This window comes from Lissotriton vulgaris, chromosome 8 (genome assembly GCF_964263255.1).
Source record: "Lissotriton vulgaris chromosome 8, aLisVul1.2, whole genome shotgun sequence".
Taxonomy (NCBI): Eukaryota; Metazoa; Chordata; class Amphibia; order Caudata; family Salamandridae; genus Lissotriton; species Lissotriton vulgaris.
Window position 1 is genome coordinate 92,510,374 of NC_141696.1, and position 26,945 is coordinate 92,537,318.

The 26,945-nt window shown below is 50.2% G+C and overlaps 1 protein-coding gene across 1 annotated transcript in view; it reads left to right on the forward strand.

Moving 5' to 3' along the window:
- The window catches only part of LOC147693497 (olfactory receptor 52K2-like), a 152,518-nt gene extending 136,693 nt beyond the window's left edge, over window positions 1–15,825 (forward strand). Inside the window, exons 5-6 of the mRNA XM_086936024.1 lie at window positions 11,167–11,510; window positions 15,715–15,825. Coding sequence (XP_086792150.1) covers window positions 11,167–11,510; window positions 15,715–15,825 — 455 coding nt within the window. The remainder of the gene's footprint in view (window positions 1–11,166; window positions 11,511–15,714) is intronic.
- The last annotated feature ends 11,120 nt before the right edge of the window (window positions 15,826–26,945 follow it).

Sequence of the window (26,945 nt, forward strand, 5' to 3'; positions counted from 1 at the left end):
GGAAAAGGGGTGCTTTGGGCCTACTTTCAGAGTGCGTTTTGGCACGATTTGAACTTAGGCCTCTGCGAGGTAGCATTATTGCACGTTTTTGGGAGGGTAATGTGGGGTGTTCTAGATTTTTGGGAGTGGGTTGAGGGGTCTGGGAGCACTGCTGGCAAGGTCTATTTTTGATTGCAAGTGGTTTGAAGAAAATCCATGGTGGTAAAGGGGTGTTTTGGGCCTACTTTCAGAGTGCGTTTTGGCACGATTTGAACTTAGGCCTCTGCGAGGTAGCAGTATTGCACGTTTTTGGGAGGGTAATGTGGGGTGTTCTAGATTTTCGGGAGTGGGTTCGAGGGGTCTGGGAGCACTGCTGCGAAGGTCTAATTTTGATTGCAAGTGGTTTGAAGAATATCCATGGTGGAAAAGGGGTGTTTTTAGCAGTATTGTATGTTTTTGGGGGGCTGTTTGGGGGTGTTCTAGACTTTTGGGAGTGGGTTGAGGGGTCTGGGAGCACTGCTGGGAAGGTCTAATGTTGATTTCAAGTGGTTTGAAGAAAAGCCATGGTGGAAAAGGGGTGTTGTAGGCCGACTTTTAGAGTGCGTTTTGGCATGATTTGAACTTAGGCCTCTGCGAGGTAGCAGTATTGCACGTTTTTGGGAGGGTAATGTGGGGTGTTCTAGATTTTTGGGAGTGGATTGAGGGGTCTGGGAGCACTGCTGCGAAGGTCTAATTTTGATTGCAAGTGGTTTGAAGAAAATCCATGGTGGAAAAGGGGGTTTGGGCCTAGTTGCAGAGAGCGTTTTGGCACAATTTTAAGTTAGGCCTCTGCGAGGTAGCAGTATTGCACGTGTTTTGGAGGGTAATGTGGGGTGTTCTAGATTTTTGGGAGTGGGTTGAGGGGTCTGGAAGCACTGCTGTGAAGGTCTATGTTTGATTACAAATGGTTTGAAGAAAATCCATGGTGGAAAAGGGGGGTTTGGGCCTAGTTGCAGAGAGCGTTTTTGCACGATTTTAAGTTTGGCCTCTTTGGGGATAGCAGTATTGCATGTTTTTGGGGGGCTGTTTGGCGGTGTTCTATATTTCTGGGGATGGGTTGAGGGGTTTGGGAGTCACGGTGGGAAGGTCTAATTTTGATTGCAAGTGGTTTGAAGAAAATCCATGGTGGAAAAGGGGTGTTTTTTAGCAGTATTGCATGTTTTGGGGGGGGCTGTTTGGGGGTGTTCTAGATTTTTGGGAGTGGGTTAAGGAGTCTGGGAGCACTGCTGGGAAGGTCTAATTTTGATTGCAAGTGGTTTCGAGAAAATCCATGGTGGAAAAGGGGTGCTTTGGGCCTACTTTCAGAGTGCGTTTTGGCACGATTTGAACTTAGGCCTCTGCGAGGTAGCATTATTGCACATTTTTGGAAGGGTAATGTGGGGTGTTCTAGATTTTTGGGAGTGGGTTGAGGGGTCTGGGAGCACTGCTGGGAAGGTCTAATTTTCATTGCAAGGTTTGAAGAAAATCCATGGTAGAAAAGGGGGGTTTGTGCCTAGTTGCAGAGAGCATTTTGCCACGATTTTAAGTTAGGCCTCTTTGGGGATAGCAGTATTGCGTGTTTTTGGGGGGCTGTTTGGGGATGTCCTAGATTTTTGGGAGTGGGTTGAGGGGTCTGGGAGCACTGCTGGGAAGGTCTAATTTTGATTGCAAGTGGTTTGAAGAAAATCCATGCTGGTAACGGGGTGTTTTGGGCCTACTTTCAGAGTGAGTTTTGGCACGATTTAAACTTAGGCCTCTGCGAGGTAGCAGTATTGCATGTTTTTGGGAGGGTAATGTGGGTTGTTCTAGATTTTTGGGAGTGGGTTGAGGGGTCTGGGAGCACTGCTGGCAAGGTCTATTTTTGATTGCAAGTGGTTTGAAGAAAATCCATGGTGGAAAAGGGGTGTTTTGGGCCTACTTTCAGAGTGCGTTTTGGCACGATTTGAACTTAGGCCTCCGCGAGGTAGCAGTATTGCACGTTTTTGGGAGGGTAATGTGGGGTGTTCTAGATTTTCGGGAGTGGGTTCGAGGGGTCTGGGAGCACTGCTGCGAAGGTCTAATTTTGATTGCAAGTGGTTTGAAGAATATCCATGGTGGAAAAGGGGTGTTTTTAGCAGTATTGTATGTTTTTGGGGGGCTGTTTGGGGGTGTTCTAGACTTTTGGGAGTGGGTTGAGGGGTCTGGGAGCACTGCTGGGAAGGTCTAATGTTGATTTCAAGTGGTTTGAAGAAAAGCCATGGTGGAAAAGGGGTGTTGTGGGCCGACTTTCAGAGTGCGTTTTGGCATGATTTGAACTTAGGCCTCTGCGAGGTAGCAGTATTGCACGTTTTTGGGAGGGTAATGTGGGGTGTTCTAGATTTTTGGGAGTGGATTGAGGGGTCTGGGAGCACTGCTGCGAAGGTCTAATTTTGATTGCAAGTGGTTTGAAGAAAATCCATGGTGGAAAAGGGGGTTTGGGCCTAGTTGCAGAGAGCGTTTTGGCACAATTTTAAGTTAGGCCTCTGCGAGGTAGCAGTATTGCACGTGTTTTGGAGGGTAATGTGGGGTGTTCTAGATTTTTGGGAGTGGGTTGAGGGGTCTGGAAGCACTGCTGGGAAGGTCTAAGTTTGATTACAAGTGGTTTGAAGAAAATCCATGGTGGAAAAGGGGGGGTTGGGCCTAGTTGCAGAGAGCGTTTTTGCACGATTTTAAGTTTGGCCTCTTTGGGGATAGCAGTATTGCATGTTTTTGGGGGGCTGTTTGGCGGTGTTCTATATTTCTGGGGATGGGTTGAGGCGTTTGGGAGGCATGGTGGGAAGGTCTAATTTTGATTGCAAGTTGTTTGAAGAAAATCCATGGTGGAAAATGGGTGTTTTTTAGCATTATTGCATGTTTTTGGGGGTGCTGTTTGGGGGTGTTCTAGATTTTTGGGAGTGGGTTGAGGGGTCTGAGAACATTGCTGGGAAGGTCTAATTTTGATAGCAAGTGGTTTAAAGAAAATCCATGGGCGAAAAGGGGTGTTTTGGGCCTAGTTGCAGAGAGCGTTTTGGCACGATTTGAACTTAGGCCTTTGCGAGGTAGCAGTATTGCACGATTTTGGGAGGGTAATGTGGGGTGTTCTAGATTTTTGGGAGTGGGTTGAGAGATCTGGCAGCACTGCTGGGAAAGTCTAATTTTGATTGCAAGTGGTTTGAAGAAAATTCATGGTGGAAAAGGGGGGTTTGGGCCTAATTGCAGAGAGCGTTTAGGCACGACTTTAAGTTAGGCCTCTTTGGGGATAGCAGTATTGCATGTTTTTGGGGGCTGTTTGGGGGTGTTCTAGATTTTTGGGTATCGGTCAAGGGGTTTGGGAGGCACGGTGGGAAGGTCTAATTTTGATTGGAAGTGGTTTGAAGAAAATCCATGGCGGTAAAGGGGTGTTTTCTAGCAGTATTGCATGTTTTGGGGGCTGTTTGGGGGTGTTCTAGATTTTTGGAAGTGGGTTGAGGGGTCTGGGAGCACTGCTGGCAAGGTCTTATTTTGATTGCAAGTGGTTTGAAGAAAATCCATGGTGATAAAGGGGTGTTTTGGGCCTACTTTCAGAGTGCGTTTTGGCACGAATTGAACTTAGGACTCTGCGAGGTAGCAGTATTGCACATTTTTGGGAGGGTAATGTGGGGTGTTCTATATTTTAGGGAGTGGATTGACGGATCTGGAGCACTGCTGCGAAGGTCTAATTTTGATTGCAAGTGGTTTGAAGAAAATCCATGGTGGAAAAGGGGGTTTGGTCCTAATTGCAGAGAGCGTTATGGCACAATTTTAAGTTAGGCCTCTGCGAGGTAGCAGTATTGCATGTTTTTGGGAGGGTAATGTGGGGGTGTTCTAGATTTTTGGGTGTGGGTTGAGGGGTCTGGAAGCACTGCTGTGAAGGTCTAAGTTTGATTACAAATGGTTTAAAGAAAATCCATGGTGGAAAAGGGGGGTTTGGGCCTAGTTGCAGAGAGCGTTTTTGCACGATTTTAAGTTATGTTATGTTATGTTATTTATTTTTTATATAGCGCACGGATGCCGCAGCTAAGAGGCGTCCCGGCGCTTGGAGATCTGAATAACACAACACGTATGAGAAGGCGAAGGCAAGAAGACAAACTAAACTGTGGAAAAGAGGGAGGTCCTCAAGGCCTTCCTAAAAAGAAACAAGTCAGGGATTGAACGGAGTGGAGCTGGCAGAGAGTTCCAGAGGGCAGCCGCCAACACTGAGAACGAGCGTCCACCCATTCTAGCTAGTTTAAAACGGGGCACCATGGCAAGGTTCAATCCAGCAGAGCGAAGAGCTCTAGCAGGGACATAGTGCAGAATAGTCTGTGAAAGAATAGGAGGGGAGGCTAGTTTAAGAATTTTAAAAGTTAAGCAGAGGGCTTTAAACTTAACTCTTTGCTCAATCGGAAGCCAATGGAGATTCCGGATGGTTTGGCGAGCTGAGACAAATTTCGGGAGGCCGACTAGCATCCTAGCCGCCGCATTCTGGACCCTCTGAAGACGGGACAGTTCGGCCTGATTTAAGCCTAAGAACAGAGAGTTGGCATAGTCCAGTCTGGTAAGAACCAGAGCCTGGACCATAATCTGTCTTGTCTCAGCGTCAAAAAATTAAAAAATGGGTCTCAGACATTGGAGAGTACCTAAACATGCGCCAGCCACGCGTTTAGTATGGGAGGTAAATGACAGTTTGTCATCAAACCACACCCCGAGGTTTCTGACTTCACTCACGGGGGTGGGCGCAGGGCCAAGATCAGTAGGCCACCATTGATCTCCCCATAGGCCACTTTCCTTACCAAAAATAATGACCTCGGTCTTAGAGGCATTAAGTTGAAGTCGGTTGTTCGCCATCCAGCCAGAAACAGCTTTTAACGCTGACTGGAAGGTGGGGGCGTCCATGTTAGAGTCGCCGTTCAGTGCCACCGCCAGCTGCGTGTCATCGGCGTATGACACTAAGGAAAGACCAAAACTATGGGCTACCTCCGCCAGAGGCTGAACATATAAATTAAATAAAGTGGGGCTAAGAGCCGAACCTTGGGGAACGCCCTGAAGAATAGGGCGTGAAGCAGAGACAAAAGGAGGTGTAGACACTTTGAAACCTCGATCCTCAAGAAAAGAGCGGAACCACTCAAGTGCCGTCTCTCCAACTCCAGCCTCCATCAGACGATGTAATAGAATCTGATGGGACACCGTATCAAAGGCGGCACTAAGATCCAAGAGGATCAGTGCCGCCGTCTGACCCTGATCCAACATCTTCCTAATATGTTCCACCACAGCCAAAAGAGCAGTTTCGGTGCTATGACCTGCACGGAATCCATTCTGGGAAATATCCAGTAGGTTCATTTCTTGCAGGTGAGCAGATAGAATACGGTTAGCATGTGCTTCCGCTAGCTTGGCTGGCCAAGGAAGAAGGGAAATGGGCCGATAGTGTTCTGGCTTAGTCGGATCGAGGGCGGGTTTTTTAAGGATCGGAATGACCGTCGCCTGTTTCCAGGCCTTGGGAACACTGCCCGAACTGAAGGACAGATTGATGAGATCGTGTAGGGCAGGATAGCAACATTCAGCAAGTTCCCGGAATTGAGCGGGTCGCATGGGATCATCCGGAGAACCGGATTTAACTTTTGTAGTCAAAGCTAAAAACTCATCCCGGGTTGGACTAGGGATAGTTAGCAATGGTTTGAGAGCCAAAGATGTAGACATTTCCTCCCTGATGGGAAGCTGGGAAAATGATCTATAAATGGCCTCCACCTTTTCAACAAAAAACGAGGCTAGATCCTCGCAATGTGCCATGGAGGGCTCAGTAGTAGCAATGTCCGTCCTCTTGCTTGTGAGGTCCTTACACACCCTGAAGATGACCTTAGAGGGGTTTGTACTATTCTTAATCTCCTGAGCGTAAAAAGCAGCCCTAGCTGCACATATGGCCCGATGATACACTCTAGTGCAGGCCCTATAGGCCGCCTTGAGGTCAGTATCATACGTTTTACGCCATGCGCGTTCTGCTTTTTTACAGGAGACTTTAAGGGCTTTGAGGGATTCATCGTACCAAGGGTTAGAAGGACTCGATCTGGTCTTACTCCACTTAGCAGGAATGAGCATATCTAGGGACTGATTGAGCCATTCGCAGAAAGTGTCATAGCCCCGGGAGACTTCAGTAGGAGGTGAAGGGTGGTATTTCATCAGTAGCTGATGGAAGTGCTCTAAATTCAGGTTTCTCCAGGGACGTCTGAAACTGGCTGGGATGTTGTTTTTAGGGGGAGGTAGAGTAGTGACAATACGGATCTCGATCAAATAGTGATCAGTCCATGCCATAGGTCTAGGAGGTAGCACTGAAATATTAGTCACAAGATTCGTCAGGACGGGATCTAATATGTGGCCACCCGTATGGGTCGGTAGTTGTACAATTTGGGTCATTTGAAGCGCTTCAAGATCAGCCAACAAGCTATGTACCGAGTTGGAGAGTGGAGCGTCCATATGGAGGTTGAGATCACCTAGGATTGTAAAATTAGCAGTTTTCAAAACTAGGGAGGAGATCACCTCCGGGAGTTTGGCCTCTTTGGGGATAGCAGTATTGCATGTTTTTGGGGGGCTGTTTGGCGGTGTTCTATATTTCTGGGGATGGGTTGAGGGGTTTGGGAGTCACGGTGGGAAGGTCTAATTTTGATTGCAAGTGGTTTGAAGAAAATCCATGGTGGAAAAGGGGTGTTTTTTAGCAGTATTGCATGTTTTGGGGGGGGCTGTTTGGGGGTGTTCTAGATTTTTGGGAGTGGGTTAAGGAGTCTGGGAGCACTGCTGGGAAGGTCTAATTTTGATTGCAAGTGGTTTCGAGAAAATCCATGGTGGAAAAGGGGTGCTTTGGGCCTACTTTCAGAGTGCGTTTTGGCACGATTTGAACTTAGGCCTCTGCGAGGTAGCATTATTGCACGTTTTTGGGAGGGTAATGTGGGGTGTTCTAGATTTTTGGGAGTGGGTTGAGGGGTCTGGGAGCACTGCTGGGAAGGTCTAATTTTCATTGCAAGGTTTGAAGAAAATCCATGGTAGAAAAGGGGGGTTTGGGCCTAGTTGCAGAGAGCATTTTGCCACGATTTTAAGTTAGGCCTCTTTGGGGATAGCAGTATTGCGTGTTTTTGGGGGGCTAATTGGGGATGTCCTAGATTTTTGGGAGTGGGTTGAGGGGTCTGGGAGCACTGCTGGGAAGGTCTAATTTTGATTGCAAGTGGTTTGAAGAAAATCCATGCTGGTAACGGGGTGTTTTGGGCCTACTTTCAGAGTGAGTTTTGGCACGATTTGAACTTAGGCCTCTGCGAGGTAGCAGTATTGCATGTTTTTGGGAGGGTAATGTGGGTTGTTCTAGATTTTTGGGAGTGGGTTGAGGGGTCTGGGAGCACTGCTGGCAAGGTCTATTTTTGATTGCAAGTGGTTTGAAGAAAATCCATGGTGGAAAAGGGGTGTTTTGGGCCTACTTTCAGAGTGCGTTTTGGCACGATTTGAACTTAGGCCTCTGCGAGGTAGCAGTATTGCATGTTTTTGGGAGGGTAATGTGGGGTGTTCTAGATTTTCGGGAGTGGGTTCGAGGGGTCTGGGAGCACTGCTGCGAAGGTCTAATTTTGATTGCAAGTGGTTTGAAGAAAATCCATGGTGGAAAAGGGGGTTAGGGCCTAGTTGCAGAGAGCGTTTTGGCACAATTTTAAGTTAGGCCTCTGAGAGGTAGCAGTATTGCACGTGTTTTGGAGGGTAATGTGGGGTGTTCTAGATTTTTGGAAGTGGGTTGAGGGGTCTGGAAGAACTGCTGGGAAGGTCTAAGTTTGATTACAAGTGGTTTGAAGAAAATCCATGGTGGAAAAGGGGGGGTTGGGCCTAGTTGCAGAGAGCGTTTTTGCACGATTTTAAGTTTGGCCTCTTTGGGGATAGCAGTATTGCATGTTTTTGGGAGGCTGTTTGGTGGTGTTCTATATTTCTGGGGATGGGTTGAGGGGTTTGGGAGGCATGGTGGGAAGGTCTAATTTTGATTGCAAGTTGTTTGAAGAAAATCCATGGTGGAAAATGGGTGTTTTATAGCAGTATTGCATGTTTTTGGGGGGCTGTTTGGGGGTGTTCTAGATTTTTGGGAGTGGGTTGAGGGGTCTGAGAACATTGCTGGGAAGGTCTTATTTTGATAGCAAGTGGTTTGAAGAAAATCCATGGGCGAAAAGGGGTGTTTTGGGCCTAGTTGTAGAGAGCGTTTTGGCACGATTTGAACTTAGGCCTTTGCGAGGTAGCAGTATTGCACGATTTTGGGAGGGTAATGTGGGGTGTTTTAGATTTTTGGGAGTGGGTTGAGAGATCTGGCAGCACTGCTGGTAAAGTCTAATTTTGATTGCAAGTGGTTTGAAGAAAATTCATGGTGGAAAAGGGGGGTTTGGGCCTAGTTGCAGAGAGCGTTTTGGCACGACTTTAAGTTAGGCCTCTTTGGGGATAGCAGTATTGCATGTTTTTTGGGGCTGTTTGGGGGTGTTCTATATTTTTGGGTATCGGTTAAGGGGTTTGGGAGGCACGGTGGGAAGGTCTAATTTTGATTGGAAGTGGTTTGAAGAAAATCCATGGCGGTAAAGGGGTGTTTTTTAGCAGTATTGCATGTTTTGGGGGCTGTTTGGGGGTGTTCTAGATTTTTGGGAGTGGATTGACGGATCTGGAGCACTGCTGCGAAGGTCTAATTTTGATTGCAAGTGGTTTGAAGAAAATCCATGGTGGAAAAGGGGGTTTGGTCCTAATTGCAGAGAGCGTTATGGCACAATTTTAAGTTAGGCCTCTGCGAGGTAGCAGTATTGCACGTTTTTGGGAGGGTAATGTGGGGGTGTTCTAGATTTTTGGGAGTGGGTTGAGGGGTCTGGAAGCACTGCTGGGAAGGTCTAAGTTTGATTACAAGTGGTTTGAAGAAAATCCATGGTGGAAAAGGGGGGTTTGGGCCTAGTTGCAGAGAGCGTTTTGGCACGATTTTAAGTTTGGCCTCTTTGGGGATAGCAGTATTGCATGTTTGTGGGGGGCTGTTTGGGGGTGTTCTATATTTCTGGGGATGGGTTGAGGGGTTTGGGAGTCACGGTGGGAAGGTCTAATTTTGATTGCAAGTGGTTTGAAGAAAATCCATGGTCGAAAAGGGGTGTTTTTTAGCAGTATTGCATGTTTTGGGGGGGCTGTTTGGGGGTGTTCTAGATTTTTGGGAGTGGGTTAAGGAGTCTGGGAGCACTGCTGGGAAGGTCTAATTTTGATTGCAAGTGGTTTCGAGAAAATCCATGGTGGAAAAGGGGTGCTTTGGGCCTACTTTGAGATTGCGTTTTGGCACAATTTGAACTTAGGCCTCTGCGAGGTAGCATTATTGCACGTTTTTGGGAGGGTAATGTGGGGTGTTCTAGATTTTTGGGAGTGGGTTGAGGGGTCTGGGAGCACTGCTGGGAAGGTCTAATTTTCATTGCAAGGTTTGAAGAAAATCCATGGTAGAAAAGGGGGGTTTGGGCCTAGTTGCCTAGTTGCAGAAAGAAACACCAACAAACACCTGGACTGCACTGTCAGCCATCTTGTCAGCACAGGCACACCCCCTCACAGGGAAGCAGAGTCCAAAGGAGGGAAGTGAAGGCATGCTGGGAAGGTTGGTGTAGCCCAGAGCATGCTGGGAGTTGCAGTCACTCACAAACCTCCGCCACCTACATGGCCCAGCAAGATCACACTGAACCATGCTCACCTCACAGTGAGTGGAAATAGACTGACAAGATGTCTGACACTGGGTCCTGTTGTGGGGAGCACAAGGCCCTGCTGGGAACTGTGCACCAACAAACACCAGGACTGCACTGTCAGCCATCTTGTCAGCACAGGCACACCTCCTCACAGGGAAGCAGAGTCCACAGGAGGGAAGTGAGGGCATGCTGGGAAGGGGGGTGTAGCCCAGGGCATGCTGGGAGTTGCAGTCACTCACAATCCTCAGGCACCTACATGGCCCGCAAGCCCACACTGCACCATGCTCACCTCAGAGGGGGTGGAAATGGGCTGGCAAGTACTCTGGAACTGGGCTCTGTTGTGGGGAGCGCAAGGCCCTGCTGGGAATTGGCTACCAACAAACAACAGAACTCCACTGTCAGCAATCTTTGTCAGCATAGGCACAAACCCTCACAGGGAAGCTGAGTCTAATGTCAACAGGTATCGCACTCCTGTGTCAGCCACCTGATGGCCCTTGAGTAACAATGACCATGTACATGGAAATCCATGCATGAGTTGGGTATGTGCACACATCAACATGCACATAGAAAGGCTTCATGTTGGCAGGACAATGCGCTACCACAACATCAACCTCTGTCTGTGACGAATGAAGACAATGCAGTGTTCAGGCATGCTGTAAATTTCATGTATATAAAACATTGTCACAAAGCTCAAGGATGGGTGAATGGTCTTCTCCTCCTGTGCAACCTAGTTCATAACTGATTGTGTTGCCTCCATTGAAAGCCACGCATATGTACACATGTGTAGTGCGTCAAATCATGGTGTACTGCATCAGTGTACTGTAGCAGCAGCATCATTGACTCCCCCTTGTTGGAAATATGCTGTGCCTCCAGCTGGAGGTAATTTGGCTGGTTCCCCAGTAGTGCCCAGAGGAGCAAAACGAGAGTGTGTGTTTGTGCATAAGTGCTGTGAGTCAAAAACTCACACAACACCCAAAGGCAAAGGAAAAATGTTGAACATTGTGATTTATGAAGTTACAAACAAAGGTGTTGTGTCTGGACCCAGCTACTCATCCACAACACCAGCGTTGGTCACTGTTGGTCAACATGTAGCAGCCCCTTGTGATCCTAGACCTAATATCTCCTCTGGACACTACTGGGAAAGCAGCCAGTCTACCTCCAGGTGGAGGCACATCATATTTGCAGTAAAGATGAACCAATGTAAATGCAACTATAGTACACTGAGGCGGCAATCCAAGTAACACGGCCCCATTCCTGTATACGTATGGGAGGGAATTTACTAAGGATTGAAATCATGTACATATCATGGCTGCACAGGATGAGTGATCCACTGCCTCCTCCTTCATTGTTAGTACCACCCATTGCAAGAGGAATGTATCAGTACCTCTTCCCCCTTCCCTGTTGCAATATACATAGGTCAACCCTTGATGTCTGTAGTAACAGAAATGACAATGTCGGTCTCTTCCAAACACAGGTGCCACTGGGGATTCAGCACCAAGTGAAGAAGGGTCCCTGGCCCATAGTCTGGTGGAGGATGACCTCTCTGGTGTCGATCTGGCCCTGTCCTCTTCGGATGACGACACTCAACCTGGCACCTCCGGTGTGAGACTTCAGGCAGCCCCACCATCAAATATACCTACACCCCCTGCCGCCATGTCAACACCATCTGCCGACAGACCTAACACCCCCGCCAACACGGACCGACCTAGGAGACCAAGTTCAAGCAGCACAGGGGCCCTGGCCACCCAGGATGCTACCAACAATGACACCAGTGGCTACAGCCAAGGGGGCCCGGGTCAACTGTGCCTGCCACCACAGGTACAGGCCATGTGTCTAGGGGTGGTGGGAGTGGTGTTAGGCCGAGGACACGGTCTGCAGAGGGGCCTGGACTGCCTGATGACCCCCAACTGGTATGCATCATAGATGCGTACCAGGATAGCCCCGGAGGATTCGGCCAGATAGTGGGGGTCCTCTACGACATGCAGCAGGAGCAGGCTGCCCATCATGTCCGCATGGAGGCTCAGTTGGGACAAACTCACGGCGGTGCATATGGACGTATTGACCTGTCTCCGCCATATCAGCACAAATATGTCCACACCTCCCTGTGTGCCAACAACATCTCAAGCAACAACATCTGCTAATGCCACAGGGAGGGAGAACGCATCTGGTGGAGACTCCGATGCACCGTCGGCACCTGCTCCTGAGGATCCCCCACAGAAGAAGAGGAGTGGTCGTCCGAAGAAGGACAAGTGAGCCACAGTTTTCCCCGCACATCCCCCAGGAACCCAGAACCTGTTTTGGATGTTGGTCTTTGGGTGCAAAGCGTTCCCCTTGTTGCATATAACACAGGTCCCTATCATGACATGGAGGGTCCATGTTGTACCAATGTAGAAGATGAATGTGGACTTCACTCTGGACATTTCATCTACCAATACTTCTAACTCATGTGTGAACTGTGGATTCTAAACCTCATGTACAGCACTATCTCCACACATGAATGTAAATAAACTCACCATTACACTATACTTGCCTAGATTGTGATTCAAACTTGGTATGTGTCATGGAGATGATGAAATGCTGAAGCACACAGTGCATGCAGACTACTACAGCAATGTCATTACCGTTATGTGACTCATGTTGATGTGACACCTATGAGGGAGACACACCAATAGGGCTCCACAACACATAATTACCATTGACATGTGACACATTGCCTACAAAGATGGTTGCCAGATATACTGTGGAATGCACAGACACCACACCTTTTCACAGTCACTGCCAATAAGCCCACAGGTGAGGTTGCCAAATGTCAGTCAGATGTGTGAAGACAGACAACACACATTACTAAGTGAAGCACAGGTACATTACAAATCAGAAACAAGTTTATTACACAACAGTTTCAAGGTTAATCCACATGACAGTGGGCACATGGACAACAACTGTTGACAAATGGCGCTGTAAGGGTGAATTCTGGTTATTGGTGTCAGGTGGTAGAAAATGCAATAAACATGTCTCAAGAAACCTGCACAGTAACAACTTAGCATGTCCACACAATTGTGGACTACAGACCATCGGACCGGACACATCACAGCACGTTTCCAGTCAAGTACCACACGGATAAACACAAACAGCACTGAGCTGCACTAACGCATGACAGGCTCACTCAGGACATTGACATGACAACGCTGTCAATTCACCTTCAGCTGAAGAAGTTGTTGATGAGCTTTGTGCGGACGTCAGCCTCATCATCATCTCTGGCCCGTGGCCCAGGCCAGGATACTCCACAGGTGGTGGATGTTGGTCGTCATCGTCCTGGATGAGAGGCACCTCCTCCAAAGCAGATCCCAGCGATGACTTTCGTTTGTTTATCGAAGGTCAAGCCATTATCAAACCACACATCCAGATTTTTCACAGCCTCCTTAGGGCGTGGGGCTTGTTTAGAGGCAATCCGGCCAGCACTGCTCAGATCCACTGCTGCTTCTGTCTGTGCTTTCTCTGGATCCTGCAATGGCACGTACTTTGGAGAGGGCCCCAGCATTCACTGAGGAAGAGAACCAGGCCCTGCTGGATGGGGTCCTCCCAGAGTACAGCAAGCTGTATGGGACACCAGGGGAGCAGGTGAGTGTGCAGTCCACTGCCTGTCATATCATGCAAGTGGTCTGACTAAAAGTAATGAAAGTGTGCACAGCAGTGTGAGGCATATGCACTGAGTACTTTCAGATACCTATTCATGTGGGTACATGTGTTGAACAGGTGTCCTGCTGCAGTAGTACAGTAGTGCTGGCCTTACAGTCCTAGCCAATGTTAACATGTCAGACCTGCAGCAAAAATGCACATTTCTATGGGTGCACTACCTGTGTACCTCTTCTGGCTTTGTGATGACTACATGTATTTTCAACTCTATGCAGCACAATTATGTGGCATGTGTGGCAATGTCATCTTCACTTTGTCATCCTTTGTCATCCTCGCAGGAAATCTGGCTGACCATTGCCAGGGCTGTCAGATCAATGTGGGTCTACAAGCACCGGATCCGCAACTGCCAGAAGAGGTGGCAGGACCTACATGGCTGGACCCGGCGGATCGCATGGGTCCAGATGAAGCTGTCGCCTCCTTGACGTAGGGGCAGACACCGGTCCTTGACACCCCACATGCTGCGGATTCTGCCGGTGGTTTTTCCGGACCTGGATGGCAAACTGAAGGCCCGACAGCAGCAAGGAGGGGGTAAGCCCATGCCTGATATGTGAACATGTCTGACATGCTATGTGCAGTATTTTGGCCTCGTCATACTCCCACATTACGTTGGTCTTTGAGTCCAGGACTCGTGTACCTCTATTGTGTAAGTCACACTCCTCATCTGATCCACAGCTGTGGCCCCTACAGTCTTTGACTATTTTCAACTTGGGCACTGTGTCCCTCAAATGAGCTATGCCGATGGTCCTGCACAGCATATGTTACTGTGACTCTGATGTGTGCATCGTGGGTGGGTCTCTCCTTTGCACTATGCTTGGTCTCTGATATGTGTTCTGTGTGTGCCTTTCATATGTGTTCAAATTGCTGGTCTGGGTCACAACATGTGTGTGGGGTTCTTAAGACATACCCATGCAGCATGTGAGTCCATGTAGTATCCTCAGGGCTATGTAGAGGAAGTATGTCACAGTGGCCCAGACACCTCCCCACTGTCCATGCCAATACACTGTATTTGGTTTACCTGCTCTGTCATGCCAACTCCACAGAATAGTGAGTCTCTGTACTCACACTCACGTGTATGGACCTACTGCTTGTGGTTCCTGAAATGTGCCATCAGGTGTCTGACACAATATCATTGTAGTGTGGCTTCCTATTTTGTGACAACTGGTGTGTTGAGGATTTTAGTCTGAGCAGGACATCTGAGTTGCGACAATGGGGATGATACCTGTGCAACATATAGGGGTGCGGTCAGTTGAATGAGCACAATGCTGTATGCAAGAGTGACTTTAACACAGCTATGTGTCATTGGCAGCAGACTGTGTGGTGCTCATGTTCAGGTAGTTGTGATTGCAAGCACTCATATGTCAGATTTAAGTGATGTAGGATCATCATAGTCCAAGAACAGTGTGTGGCAAGGGACAGACTGGTGCACCAATCAGCTGCAGAGTTTGGTATGGGCATGACCTATGAATGTGACGCAGTGCAGACAGATGTTGTCTGGATGCATTGCCCCATTACATGTGACAGTGAAGACTGACTTACCATGCATGTGTGTGCCAGGGCACTGACTTGCTAAGAGGGATCCTACATTGGAGTCTGAGGTGTTCCATGCACCCCATTGTGTCATTTAGCATCAGGACGTTAGGACATCATTGTGTGTTGTGCTGCTAGGCATCACAAGATTAGGCTAGGCATGACCTCTTATGGAGGTGATGAACTCTGCAATCACGGAGGGAATATTCCCTCTTTCATGGAAAATGGCGGTCGTCAAACCCCTCCTGAAAAAGGCCACTCTGGACCCTGGGGTACTGAAGAATTTTTGGCCAATTTCCCTTCTACCTGCCCCTGCTAAAATCCTTGAATCACATCTCAATCGTCACCTCAGCTCTTTTTTGGATGACTCCACCCTCCTAGATGCGTCACAACACAGCTTTAGAAAATCACATAGCACCGAATCTGCCCTCACCGTGGTCATCAATAACATCCGCTTGAAGGTCGACAAGGGCTATACTACCCTTTTGGTCCTGCTTGACCTCACGGAGGCCTTCGATACCCTTTCTCCCTCTATCCTGGTCACTCGTCTTAGCTTGATAGGAGTCGGAGGTCCAGCCTTAAGCCTTTTGGCCTCCTTTCTCAACCAAAGAGAACAAAGGGTGAAGCTGGCGAGTTCCTTTCCCCACCAAAACCTGTGCAGTGTGGGGTCCCCCAGGGCTCTGCATTAAGTCCCACACTCTTTAACATCTATGTCGCCCCACTTGCCAGGGTTGTGAGGTCTTTTGGGTTTGAGGTGTTGTCGTATGCTGACAACACCCAAATTATGGTTTCTCTTACCCAGTTTGTGAAGGACTCTGCCCTGAACTTCAGGAACTGTATGGAGGCAGTATCAAAATGGACGATCCAGAACTTCCTGAAGTTAAATGGGGAGAAGACGGAGGTCTTGATCTGAGGGGTAATCAGAACATCTGGTCAAAGGATTGGTGGCCAGTTTCCCTTGGGGACTGCCCCCTTCCCTGTCAATTTGCCAGAAATCTATGGGTTCGAATAGTTAACTCGCTTTCATTCAACCGTCAGGTCAGCAGGACTGTTTCCACCTGCTGCGGTATCATTCGGATCCTAAGAAAGATCGCTCACTATCTCTCCCCCGATGCTCGGAAGCAAGCCGCCGTGGCACTTGTCTCTTCAAGACTGGACTACTGCAATGCATTGTATGTGGGTATTAACAAGAGTCTTATCCACCGCTTGCAGATAGTCCAGAATGCTGCGGCTAAGTTGATGGTCCTCAATCTTCCCAGATTGTCCTTAGCATCTTTGGCTAGAAGAAACCTGCACTGGCTGCCCATCCAGTCTAAAATCTCTTTTAAGATCCTATGTCTTGTGCATGGGGCTTTGTACGGTACTGGACCAGAGGATATCAGGTCCCTTCTCCACTCTTACACCCCCACTAGAGTTCTCCGCTCATCTAATAAAAATCTCCTCCTGGTTCCCAGATTTACAAAAGCAACATGGGGAGGTAGAGCCTTTTCTATCTTAGCTCCCAGATTATGGAACTCACTTCCCCCTGAACTTGCAGGGCAACCCTCCCTTGTGCTCTTCCGTAAAGCGTTGAAGACCTGTTTTTTTACTGATGCATACCCGTAATGGTGCACTAAGGGAATTACAATCTAGATGACCTGTTTGGCGCCTTGATGCCCTTGGGCTAAGTTGCGTGGTATAAGTCTCCTTTCATTCATTCATTCAAATGTGAGTGTGGGCATACATTCATTCAGACACCTGTACTGAGTGATTGGCATTTGATGTGATACATGTTTTTTTTTTTGAAAGACCTTTATTGCATTAAAGTGCAGTTACACAGCTTCTGGCCCACAACCCAGCGGGCCGGCCGCAATCATTAAATCAGAAGTACATATGGGCCATAGCACACAGCCAGAGTACCAACAGCCAAAGGCCCAGCGGGGTAGCTGGTAGTTTTAAGCAGTACAGTGCTCGGAACCAGACTTGGGTGAGCAACAAGGAATCCATCTGTGGTCTCATTTTTGCTTTTTTTTATTAAAAAAAAGGAAAACAATAGGTAACAGTTAGAAACAACAACAAGCCCCCCCTCACTTCTCCCCCCCCGGCGTAGTACAGCAGTTGTGCGAATATCACATGTGACCACAGACTCGATGCGAGGGAACCTCACTCAGTTGGAGAGAGTCACAGCAGGATAGCCGCAAAGGCACACATTCAGGGAACCTAGGAATAGCAATAGCGCGGGGGAGACAACCACAGGCAGAAGCAACGCATTCAGCAGCACCACACCGGCCAGGCAACCACCGCGTATCCAAGGGCATCTGCACGAATCAGCAGTCAAGCAAACAGGAATGGCCAGCAACATGCCATCTCCAACCTGGCAATTCCCCCAGCAGAACACCTCTCACTCAGAGACAAGGGCTAGACTAGTCATCGTCAGACAATTGCGCCAGCATATAGGTGGTATACGGCCCCCAGATATCGCGGGCGGGAGCCCGCTGGTAATTCCTCATAATAGCATGTCAATTGATCTCGACAGTATGCCATGTCCTGCAGCCAAGACTTCACCCCCGGCGCCCTTCTCCCCCCCCCAGCAGGTCGCCACTCCGCGCTTGGCCAGCTGCAGCGCCAGCGCCACCAAACGCCTCACACCCAAAGGAACTCCAGACACCATACCCAGCAAACAGACACGAGGTGTTGCCTCAATGGTCGCCGAGGTCATAGCAGTCAATGCCTCAGTAACAGCTACCCAGAACCTAGACACACGCGGGCGCGTCCAAGCCAGATGCAAAAAATCAGCCACGGCAGCCCCGCAACGCACGCACGCAGATGAGTCACGCAGACCAAATTTGAAAAGTTGCTCCGGAGAGTAATACCATTGTTGCAAGAATTTATAATGCAAGATTTGAAAATTCCCATTAGCAGCAAATTTCCCGGTCATAGCGCAGCATTCCAGCCATTCATCCTCAGAGAGCGGCTCCAGCAAACACGCATCCCACCTAGCCTTTGCTGCCACATCCACACCGCACTCCTCATCCTGTGAGATTTTGTACAGCTTCGAAACCATTTTGACTCGAGATGCAGCTGTGTACAGGAACTGCAGCGCAGCCAGCGCGGGCGGCTACATCGGGAAAGTCGGGAAATGAGCGCGCACTGCAGCTCGTAACCGGAAATACATGAAGGTAGCCATAGTGCTATTGTTTGTTTGGTCCAGTATCGACGGTAAAGCCAGGAAGCGGCTCGCCGGGAAGATATCCCCCATTGTAGTTATGCCAACGTCCTGTAGCAGGTGGATAGCCCCTATCTCACTCGAGACCGATATGTGCTCGTGAAACAGCAAGGGCATGCCCGGCGCATAAAGAGGCAAGGAGCCCGCACGCCTACCCAGCTCTCGCCACGCCCTCACCGTGCTCTGCACCGTGTCCACCTCGCCCCTCTCATATACAGAGTGTGAGTTTACAATCATCGCTCTTAGTGGCAATGGATGTGTCGCTGCCGCCTCAATCACCACGTGAGGCGTATATGGAGGCGCCGAGATCCAGTACGAGGCAAAATGCGCCTGCGCACACAAATAGTACAACTTCATGTCAGGCACCGCGAATCCACCTCTCTCATACGGTTTGGTCAGGGTATCCCATTTCACTCGCGGTTTCTTCCCTCCCCATGCCAAGGTAATCAGTTGGGTCTGCAATGTTGTGAAAAAGCTAGACGTCAAGCAGGGCGGAATGTTGACGAAATAATATAGAAATTTGGGAAGCACCACCATTTTGATCAAAGCCACGTGGTCCGCAAACGACAGGGGCAATCGAATCCAGCGCGCTACTTGGTCTTCCAATTTGGAGATGGCCACACCGTAGTTTGCCCGAATCATTTCTTGGGTATCTCTATGTATCCATATTCCCAAATATCGGACAGGCTCCTCAGCCCATTCCAAAGGAAATTCCAATGGAAATGGGCGAGTAATGTCAGTCAGCAGCAGCACTATGGACTTCCCCCAGTTGATCGACAGTCAGGAGAAACGCTCAAACCGCACGTACTCCCTGAGCACCTCGTCTAGGTAGCGGCTTGGCTCTCGAATATAAAGTACCATGTCATCTGCGTACATGGACACCGCCAAAGAGCGGAGACGAAAGCACAGAGCTGAGGATGCATGCCGTTGGCGCAGAATACATGCTAGGGGTTCCATGATGAGTGCGAACAGTAAGGGCGATAGTGGACACCCCTGTCTCGTGCCCCTCTGTATTGCAAATGGCTCCGACACCCGCCCATTCACGCGCACTCGGGCCACAGGATTAGAGTATAACAAAGCAATCAACGACGTGGAAAAGAGTGGCACACCCATGCGATGCAGTATTGCCACCATGTATTTCCAGGCCACAGATTCGAATGCTTTGGCAGCATCCAATAGGACCGCCACCGCGGCTAAGTCTGGTTTAAGTAGGTGTAGGACAGCAAATAATGCTCTCAGGTTATGCGTGGTGGAGCGCGCCGGCACAAAGCCAGATTGGTCCGGCAACACCATCACTGGTAATAGCAGTTGTAGACGTGTGGCTAGCACTTTGGCAATAATTTTAACATCCGTGTTCATGAGCGACAACGGCCGGTATGACTCACAGCTGTCCAACGGTTTACCAGGTTTTGGGAGTACCACCAGCAGAGCCTCCCTCAATGACGCAGGTAGTTGCCCTTGTTCAAAGGCCTCTTCCAACACCATCGCCAGGTGCGGCAATAACAAATCCACATACTCTTTATAGAATTCAGGAGCAGGCCATCTGTACCAGCAGCCTTGCCATTCGGCAAAGCCGCAATTGCATCCCTCAGTTCCCCTTCCGTGACATGATGCATCAGAAAGACCTGCTGTCCCTTCAAGAGCCAGACAAGAGCGATATCTTCAAGATATTCTGAAATCTCCCCCTTGTCCGCCGTGTCTTTATATGCATACATGTTGGTATAGTACCGAGTGAAACAGTCTAAGATACCTTCCGCATCAGTCACAGTTCTATCGCCGTCCCTGAGCTCCTGCACTGCACAATGCCTGGCCCAGGGGTCCTTAAGCCTATCCGCCAGACCCCGCCCAGGCCTGCCACCCTCGCCATAGTATCGCGCTCTAGTGTGTTTGGATAGATACTGAAATTCCTGATCCGCCAGTTCATTGTATTCAGAGACCTTCAAGCGTATGTCAGCCAGAAGGTGATCGGAGGGCCGCTGCTCGCACTGTCGTTCCATACTCAACAACTCACGTTCCAGCCGTTCCATAGAGTCCCTAAGCGATTTAAGTACCCCAGCCTGCATACCAATACACGTGGCCCGCATTGTCACCTTAAACGCCTCCCAAATCACACCTGCACTCGACACTGACCCAACGTTCTTGTCATAAAACATTTCAATCGAGTCACGCAAGCTCTCCCGCAGGACCTGATCTCTCAGTACACCAGAAGGCAATCGCCATACAAACGGGACAAGCACATGCGTCGGAAGTTGAATTTCCATCAGCACAGGGGCGTGATCTGACAGTGCGCGAGCCAAGTGTGCGGTCCTCGCCACCCATCACTCACATCCTTCGTCACCAGCCAATAATCCAATCTCGACCAAGTGTCGTGGGCAGAAGTATAGCAGGTGCCCTCCCTCACACTAGGATGCCCCAGACGCCACACATCCACCAGCCCCAGCACCTCCATCCCATCCCTGACAGCTCCACACGCACGCTTCATAGAGGACTGGCGTATTTCCTTTTTATCCAACCCTTGATCCAGCGTTACATTTGAATCACCTCCACAAATAATCGCCGAGGGTGGCAGCTGACAAACCTTATTCCACTATGTGACATAAAAGTCCGGATCATCAATATTGGGCCCAGACTCATTAACCAAGGTGATCAGCGTACCACACAGTTTACCATGCAGAATGATATACCTACCCTTCTTATCAACCTCCTCATGCAGACTTACAAACGGGACATCTTTTTTAATGAGTATCATAACGCCTCGGGCATAGGAGGAGTACGAGGTGGCCACCCTGGTGCCAGCCCAACGGCAAGCAACTGCGCCAGCCGCCTGTCCACTGAGATGCATCTCCTGCAGAAAGACCACCTGCACCGCATGCCTATTCAAATATGCAAGCATCTGCCTAGTCTTTTGTGGCCTGTTAAGACCCCGCACATTCCACGTTATCCAATTCAGTGTCCCCGCCCCTCTAGAAAGAATGATAATTAATACATATACCTAACCATCCGTCTCCGAATGTACTTTCCAGCCAGTGAACATTGATAGTTACGGTCAGTCCCATGTCCCGCCCAAGGCAGCCCCCAGCACAACATAACAGGCCCCCTTTGCATACACACCCGTGAGTCATCCTCCCTCCCCAGAACTGAAGCCCATGGCAACCAGAATTCCGCCCCCGCCCACTTCAGCACCCCCAACCTGCCAAAGCCATCCCCAACCCCTCAGTGCCCAAACCCCAAAAATTGCACCAAACAAATTGTGGGGAGCTCCCATACGTGGGGGCGCAGAGGTGCCCAACTCCCACTAGTGAACTAAGCAGGAGAGGATTGAGCAATTTGTTGAATCATCCATCCCCGTCCCCCCGGCGCCGCGGCATATACCAATCCTCTAAGCAGCACCCAATGGAGGAGGCAGCAGTACAGTTATCCGTGTGGGCCAGCGTACAACCAGGAACAGACAAATAAACAGTGCAACAAAAACGGTCCCAGCAAATAGCCAACCCCTAGACCTCATCCATAGGTCTGGCACATCTCCGCCGTGTATGATAGCACAGAGGTCTAGCGGCCTAACCTCAACAGACAGTATAACCAACAGCAATGCAGCATAAGTCCCCAGCCAGGGCTTTGACGCCACCATCGGATTCGCAGAGGTACTCCGGCCCACCCCCCACCAGCAGTAGCGAGAAAAGTCTACCCGCCAGGCCCTAGCAGTCAGTAAATCAAACAGCACAGTGTTCACGAATCATTAGCCATGGCACTTGAGGCACAGTTGAAAGTGGGAAGCTGCACAGGCCCACCACCCGCCAGCTTTCGTGAGACATACTGAACTAGCCAACTATAGGAGTGGAGCATTAACGTGCAGCCATACCCCAGCGTGTATGACCAAGATTAACGGGTATGCCGGAGAAGCCCGCTGTCCTATGCAACCTCATCACGCCAATCCTCTTCCCTGTCCTGCGCTGCATTGGAAACTCGTTTTCTTTTTTTTTGCTTCTTCGCATAGTCCATGGCTGCCTTAGGAGATGTAAAGATTTTATTATCTGACGGTGCCCCAATCTGGAGGCGGGCCGGGTAGAGCATGGCATACGGTATATCCTTCGCCCTGAGAAGCTGCTTTACCAGCTGAAATTCCTTCCTCGCCGTCTGCACCGCCACCGGGAAGTCAGGATAAAATTCAAGTTTGTTGCCCTGATAGTCTATGGTGCCCTTCTCCCGTGCCAGGCGCAGTATCACATCCCTGTCTTTATAATTGAGTATGCGGGCGATGATAGGACGGGGCGATGCTCCAGGCACTGGTCGTTTTGCCAAAGAGCGGTGCGCTCGCTCCACGATGAACACACGAGACAACTGGTCCGCCCCAGAAATATCAAGCAGCAGTCGTTCCATGAAATCCTCCATTCGGCCCACAATGGTAGACTCCGGCAGTCCCGTGACGCGGATGTTGTTGCGTCGGGACCGCCCTTCCAACTCCTCATTTTTAGCCTGGATGACCTCCAAAACACGCTTCATGTTGAATACTTTGGTGGATACGGTAGCCAGACCATCCTCAGTGGCAGACACTCTCTGCTCAACCTCTCCCATCCGTTCATTCTGGCGCTCAAATTGCGTAGCCATGTGGTCAAGTCTGTGATTCACTGCTTCCATAGTGCCTTCTATGGACTACAATGTTTTCTGCATGGCCACAAGCACAGCCTCTAAGTTCGGTGTACCCCGAGACGCCCCTGCGGGCTCCGAGTCCGGCGGCGCCTGTGAGGCCGACATCGCGGTCTTCTTAGCTTCGAAAGTCAATTTGGGCTGATTCCTTTCAGGCCTGCCCATAGTGCCAGTTGACCTTCACAACCAGCACACAAAGTCACTGTCGACACCACCAGCTGGTAGGGCCAGTATCCACAAGGATGAAAGGCAAGCAGTCGCTACACCCAGAGAGAGGGAGCACCAGAAGCCAGACAGGCAGCACCTCCAGTAGAAAGGTTACAAGCAAGCAAGGCCCGTTTTGCGCCCCCTGAGCGCCAACCTCACTTCCCAGGCCTCCAGCAGTCCCAGCTGCCCGATCGGATCACAGGCGCCACAGAACCACCTATCTCTGTATTAGGCCGATCCAGAGCGATGCAACAATGACAGGAGAGCAGGGCAGCGGTCCCGCAAATCACCACAGTCAGTGCCGGTGTCCAGAAAGACAGAGCCGTGGGCTCCCTAGGCCCCACTGTCATCTAGCAACTTCACGGCAGTCCGACCAGGCCTCTCTCACTTCTCCAGTGCACCGCCTCAGTCCCGGGCTGCGAGCTTCAGAGTCCCACCAGCCTCTGCTGATCCACCACTATTCCGCCTGGTCCCTGCAGCCACACCTGAACGCGCCCCACCCCCACCAGCCGCGGCTCGCGCGGAGTGGCCCAGTGCGGCCTAGCGCCACCTCCGCAGCCTTGGGCTTTCCCAGGCCGCCCCCCAACTCACCGCAACCAGTAGAGACCAGGACCGGCCCAGGCGACGGCCGCTTGCCTCTGCCGCTGTGCAGAGCCGCTCCCCCGGCCTTCATGAATCCGTCCGGCCGCTCGAGCCGCCCCCTGCAGCCACACCAGACGTCTCAGGATGTTTTCACAGCAGCCAGGCCTCGGGCGTGGGGCCGTCCCGGAGCACCACGATGTCGGGACCCAGCCAGTAGGAAAAGTGGCGGAAATCACCTCCGGGGACAGCTAGCCAGCCAGATGTAGCGCCAATCAATGCCGCCTCGCTCCCATTAGGCAACGCCGCAGCGCCGGTGAGTTACGAGGGCAGGATGTGGAGGATAATGTAAGGATTTTGGCTCGATCTGGCGGAGCCTCACATATGTGCGGCCATCTTGCCTGGCGCCCTCTAGCGCCCCCCTGATGTGATGCATGTTAATGGTGATGTACTTCTACATGGTCATTTGAATGTACAACAACTGTGTATGTTGCGCATGTGTGCACTTTGGGGTATTGACAGCCAGCATGCAACAGACATATGGGTACCTGTCCAGGAGGGATATGGGTGCCATGGTTGATGTGCAGACTGGGTATTGACCTATGTATCCCTGTGTGTGCATTTATAGTCATTGACAGCTGAGGATGCCAGTGCATGACCGGTAATGTTGGGTATTGATAGTGTTGTGTGCAGTCAGTGCAGGAAACTAATGTGGTTCTCCTTGTCCTACTTATATGCAGATATATAGGCACAGGAGACAGAGCCACAGACCAGGATGAGCCACAGAGCCAGCCCGGGCCATCAACTGAGGAGTCGGAGAGACCCAGTGGCACGGAGGGTAAGGGGAGCCACACTGAGGAGTCCTCAGCACCTTCCACCTCAGCTGAGGACCACAGCAGCTCGGAGGATGACTCCCTTGTGGGGGCGGGTGTCAGCAGCCAGGAAACAATGGAGTGTGAGGCTGTCCCGGCCACCACCATCACGACCAACACCACCACCACCACCACCCTCCGCTCGGCTCCCATCCCAGAGGTCCCTGGCAGCTCCCGTGTTTGGGAGCATGTCTCCTTCGTGCCAGGCACATCACCTCCTGCCCCTGTGTCCCCTGCTGCCCTGAGTATGGAGTCTGTGGACATATCTAAACAGATTTATGTAGGGCAGACATCGATGCTGAGTGTCCTCCAGGCACACACCGGTCTGTTGACACAACTGGTGTTGTTCATGGAGAAGAGTGCCCCTCATACCCGGATACCCTCCCCCAAGCGCAGGCAGACTGAGGCCCCCACCCGCAAGCCACCTCATAGCCGGAAGAGTAAGACCCAACCCCTACACCCCAGCTCCACTGCACAGTCTCTTTCTTCCATCCCCCAGGTCAGCACACCACAGGTTCCCCCACCACACCCTGTCCCAGGTACCCCCACCCATCCTCCCCCAAATTATCAAGCCCTCCCCCCCTGCCACTTGCTCCTCTACTGACACCACTACCAGTCTGTCTGTTGCTGCAACTACTGTAGGGATCGTGTCACCCCCAGCTGTCCTGCCAACACCACCTGCACCCTTTCCACTCCCATGGAGTTAGGCACTCCAGTGGAGTCCACGCCCACCCTTTCTGACATGGGCACTGCAGTGGGGACCATGTCCACTACACCTGACCTGCCCACTGCAGCGGTTCCAGTACCCAACCCATCAGACTTGTGCCCCACAGTTGTGAAAGCACAATCCATGTCAGACCCCTCCACTGCAGTTGCCCCCTTCTCTCCTGCACCCAGCACCCCTTCCCAACCTCCTTCTGAGCCCTGATAATGTCCCTGCGGTGCCTGGCCTGCTCAATGTATGCCTCTCAGAGTGGATGTCACCCAGTCCTTATCAGTGCAGGCAAGCAATGGGTGACAGGTGTCACTGACACCATAATTGGACTTTTGATTTTGTACTGGACATTGGACTACATGTATTTATTTATTTTGCCTTCCACATGGCAGATTGATGAATAAAGCATGTTTTGCTCTCCTTGTGCATTTGATTTAGCTGTAGATTTTGTTGCTGCTGTTTACCCTGACCTGAGGTGTTGATGTGGTGTACTCCATGTGGGCCATGAGATGAGTTTTATGTTCAGGTTGGTATGCATGTCATCCTTTCCAGCTGAGTGGGGGTGTCATGATTGACTAATGTGGCACAGGGATGGTAACATTTCTCTGGCATGGCCACATCTGTGGCTTGCACCCATGCACATATGATGTGCTTCACAATGTCCAATGTGTCATTTTCCCTGACTGTTGTGCCATCTACACTGTACATGCAGGTAATGGACATCATTGTTGTAAAGTCAACTGTGTCCTCTGTGCAACTTGTTGACTGTACAGGTGTTGTCCTGACATGCATAGGAATCATACATACTGTTTGTCAAGTGCTGCTATTTCCATGATGATACCTACCTTGTGGTCACTGTGATGGTGGGTGATTTTGACCCTTTGCCACAGTGCTCTACTTTTGCTTCACTTTGTGTCCACACATTTTACATTGGATGTACACACTGATGGGGTGTTTTCACACATTGGCCCAGTGCTATTTTAAAGCTTGACTTGTGTAGCCCACACTCGTGGTTTACTTCACACGTGTGATGGTAGTTACTTTGTGTGTCATGAATCAAAATCACTGTTGGGGCTATTTGTCAGTCACTACACACTGTTGGCATGATGTTGTTGTGGAATGTATTTGTGTATTTGGCTGAAATGCCTGTGGCTGATGTTTGATGGATGTGTGTCACATCATCCTCCCTATGGGTGGGGTGGCATCAGTGATAGGCAAGATAACACATATGGGTGGGATGGCATCAGTGATAGGCAACATAACACATATGGGTGGGGTGGCATCAGTGATATGCAAGATAACACATATGGGTGGGGTGGCATCAGTGATAGGCAACATAACACATATGGGTGGGGTGGCATCAGTGATAGGCAACATAACACATATGGGTGGGGTGGCATCAGTGATAGGCAACATGCCCCTATGGGTCGGTGGCATCAGTGATAGGCAACATGATACATATGGGTGGGATGGCATCGGTGATAGGCAACATGCCCCTAAGGGTGGAGTGGCATCAGTGATAGTCAACATGATACATATGGGTGGGATGGCATCAGTTATAGGTAAGATAACACATGTGGGTGGGGTGGCATCAGTGATAGGTAGGATAACACATATGGGTTGGGTGGCATCAGTGATAGGCAACAAGCCCCTATGGGTGGGGTGGCATCAGTGATAGGCACCATGATACATATGGGTGGGGTGGCATCAGTGATAGGCAAGATAACACATATGGGTGGGGTGGCATCAGTGATAGGCAACATGCCCCTATGGGTGGGCTGGCATCAGTGATAGGCAACATAACACATGTG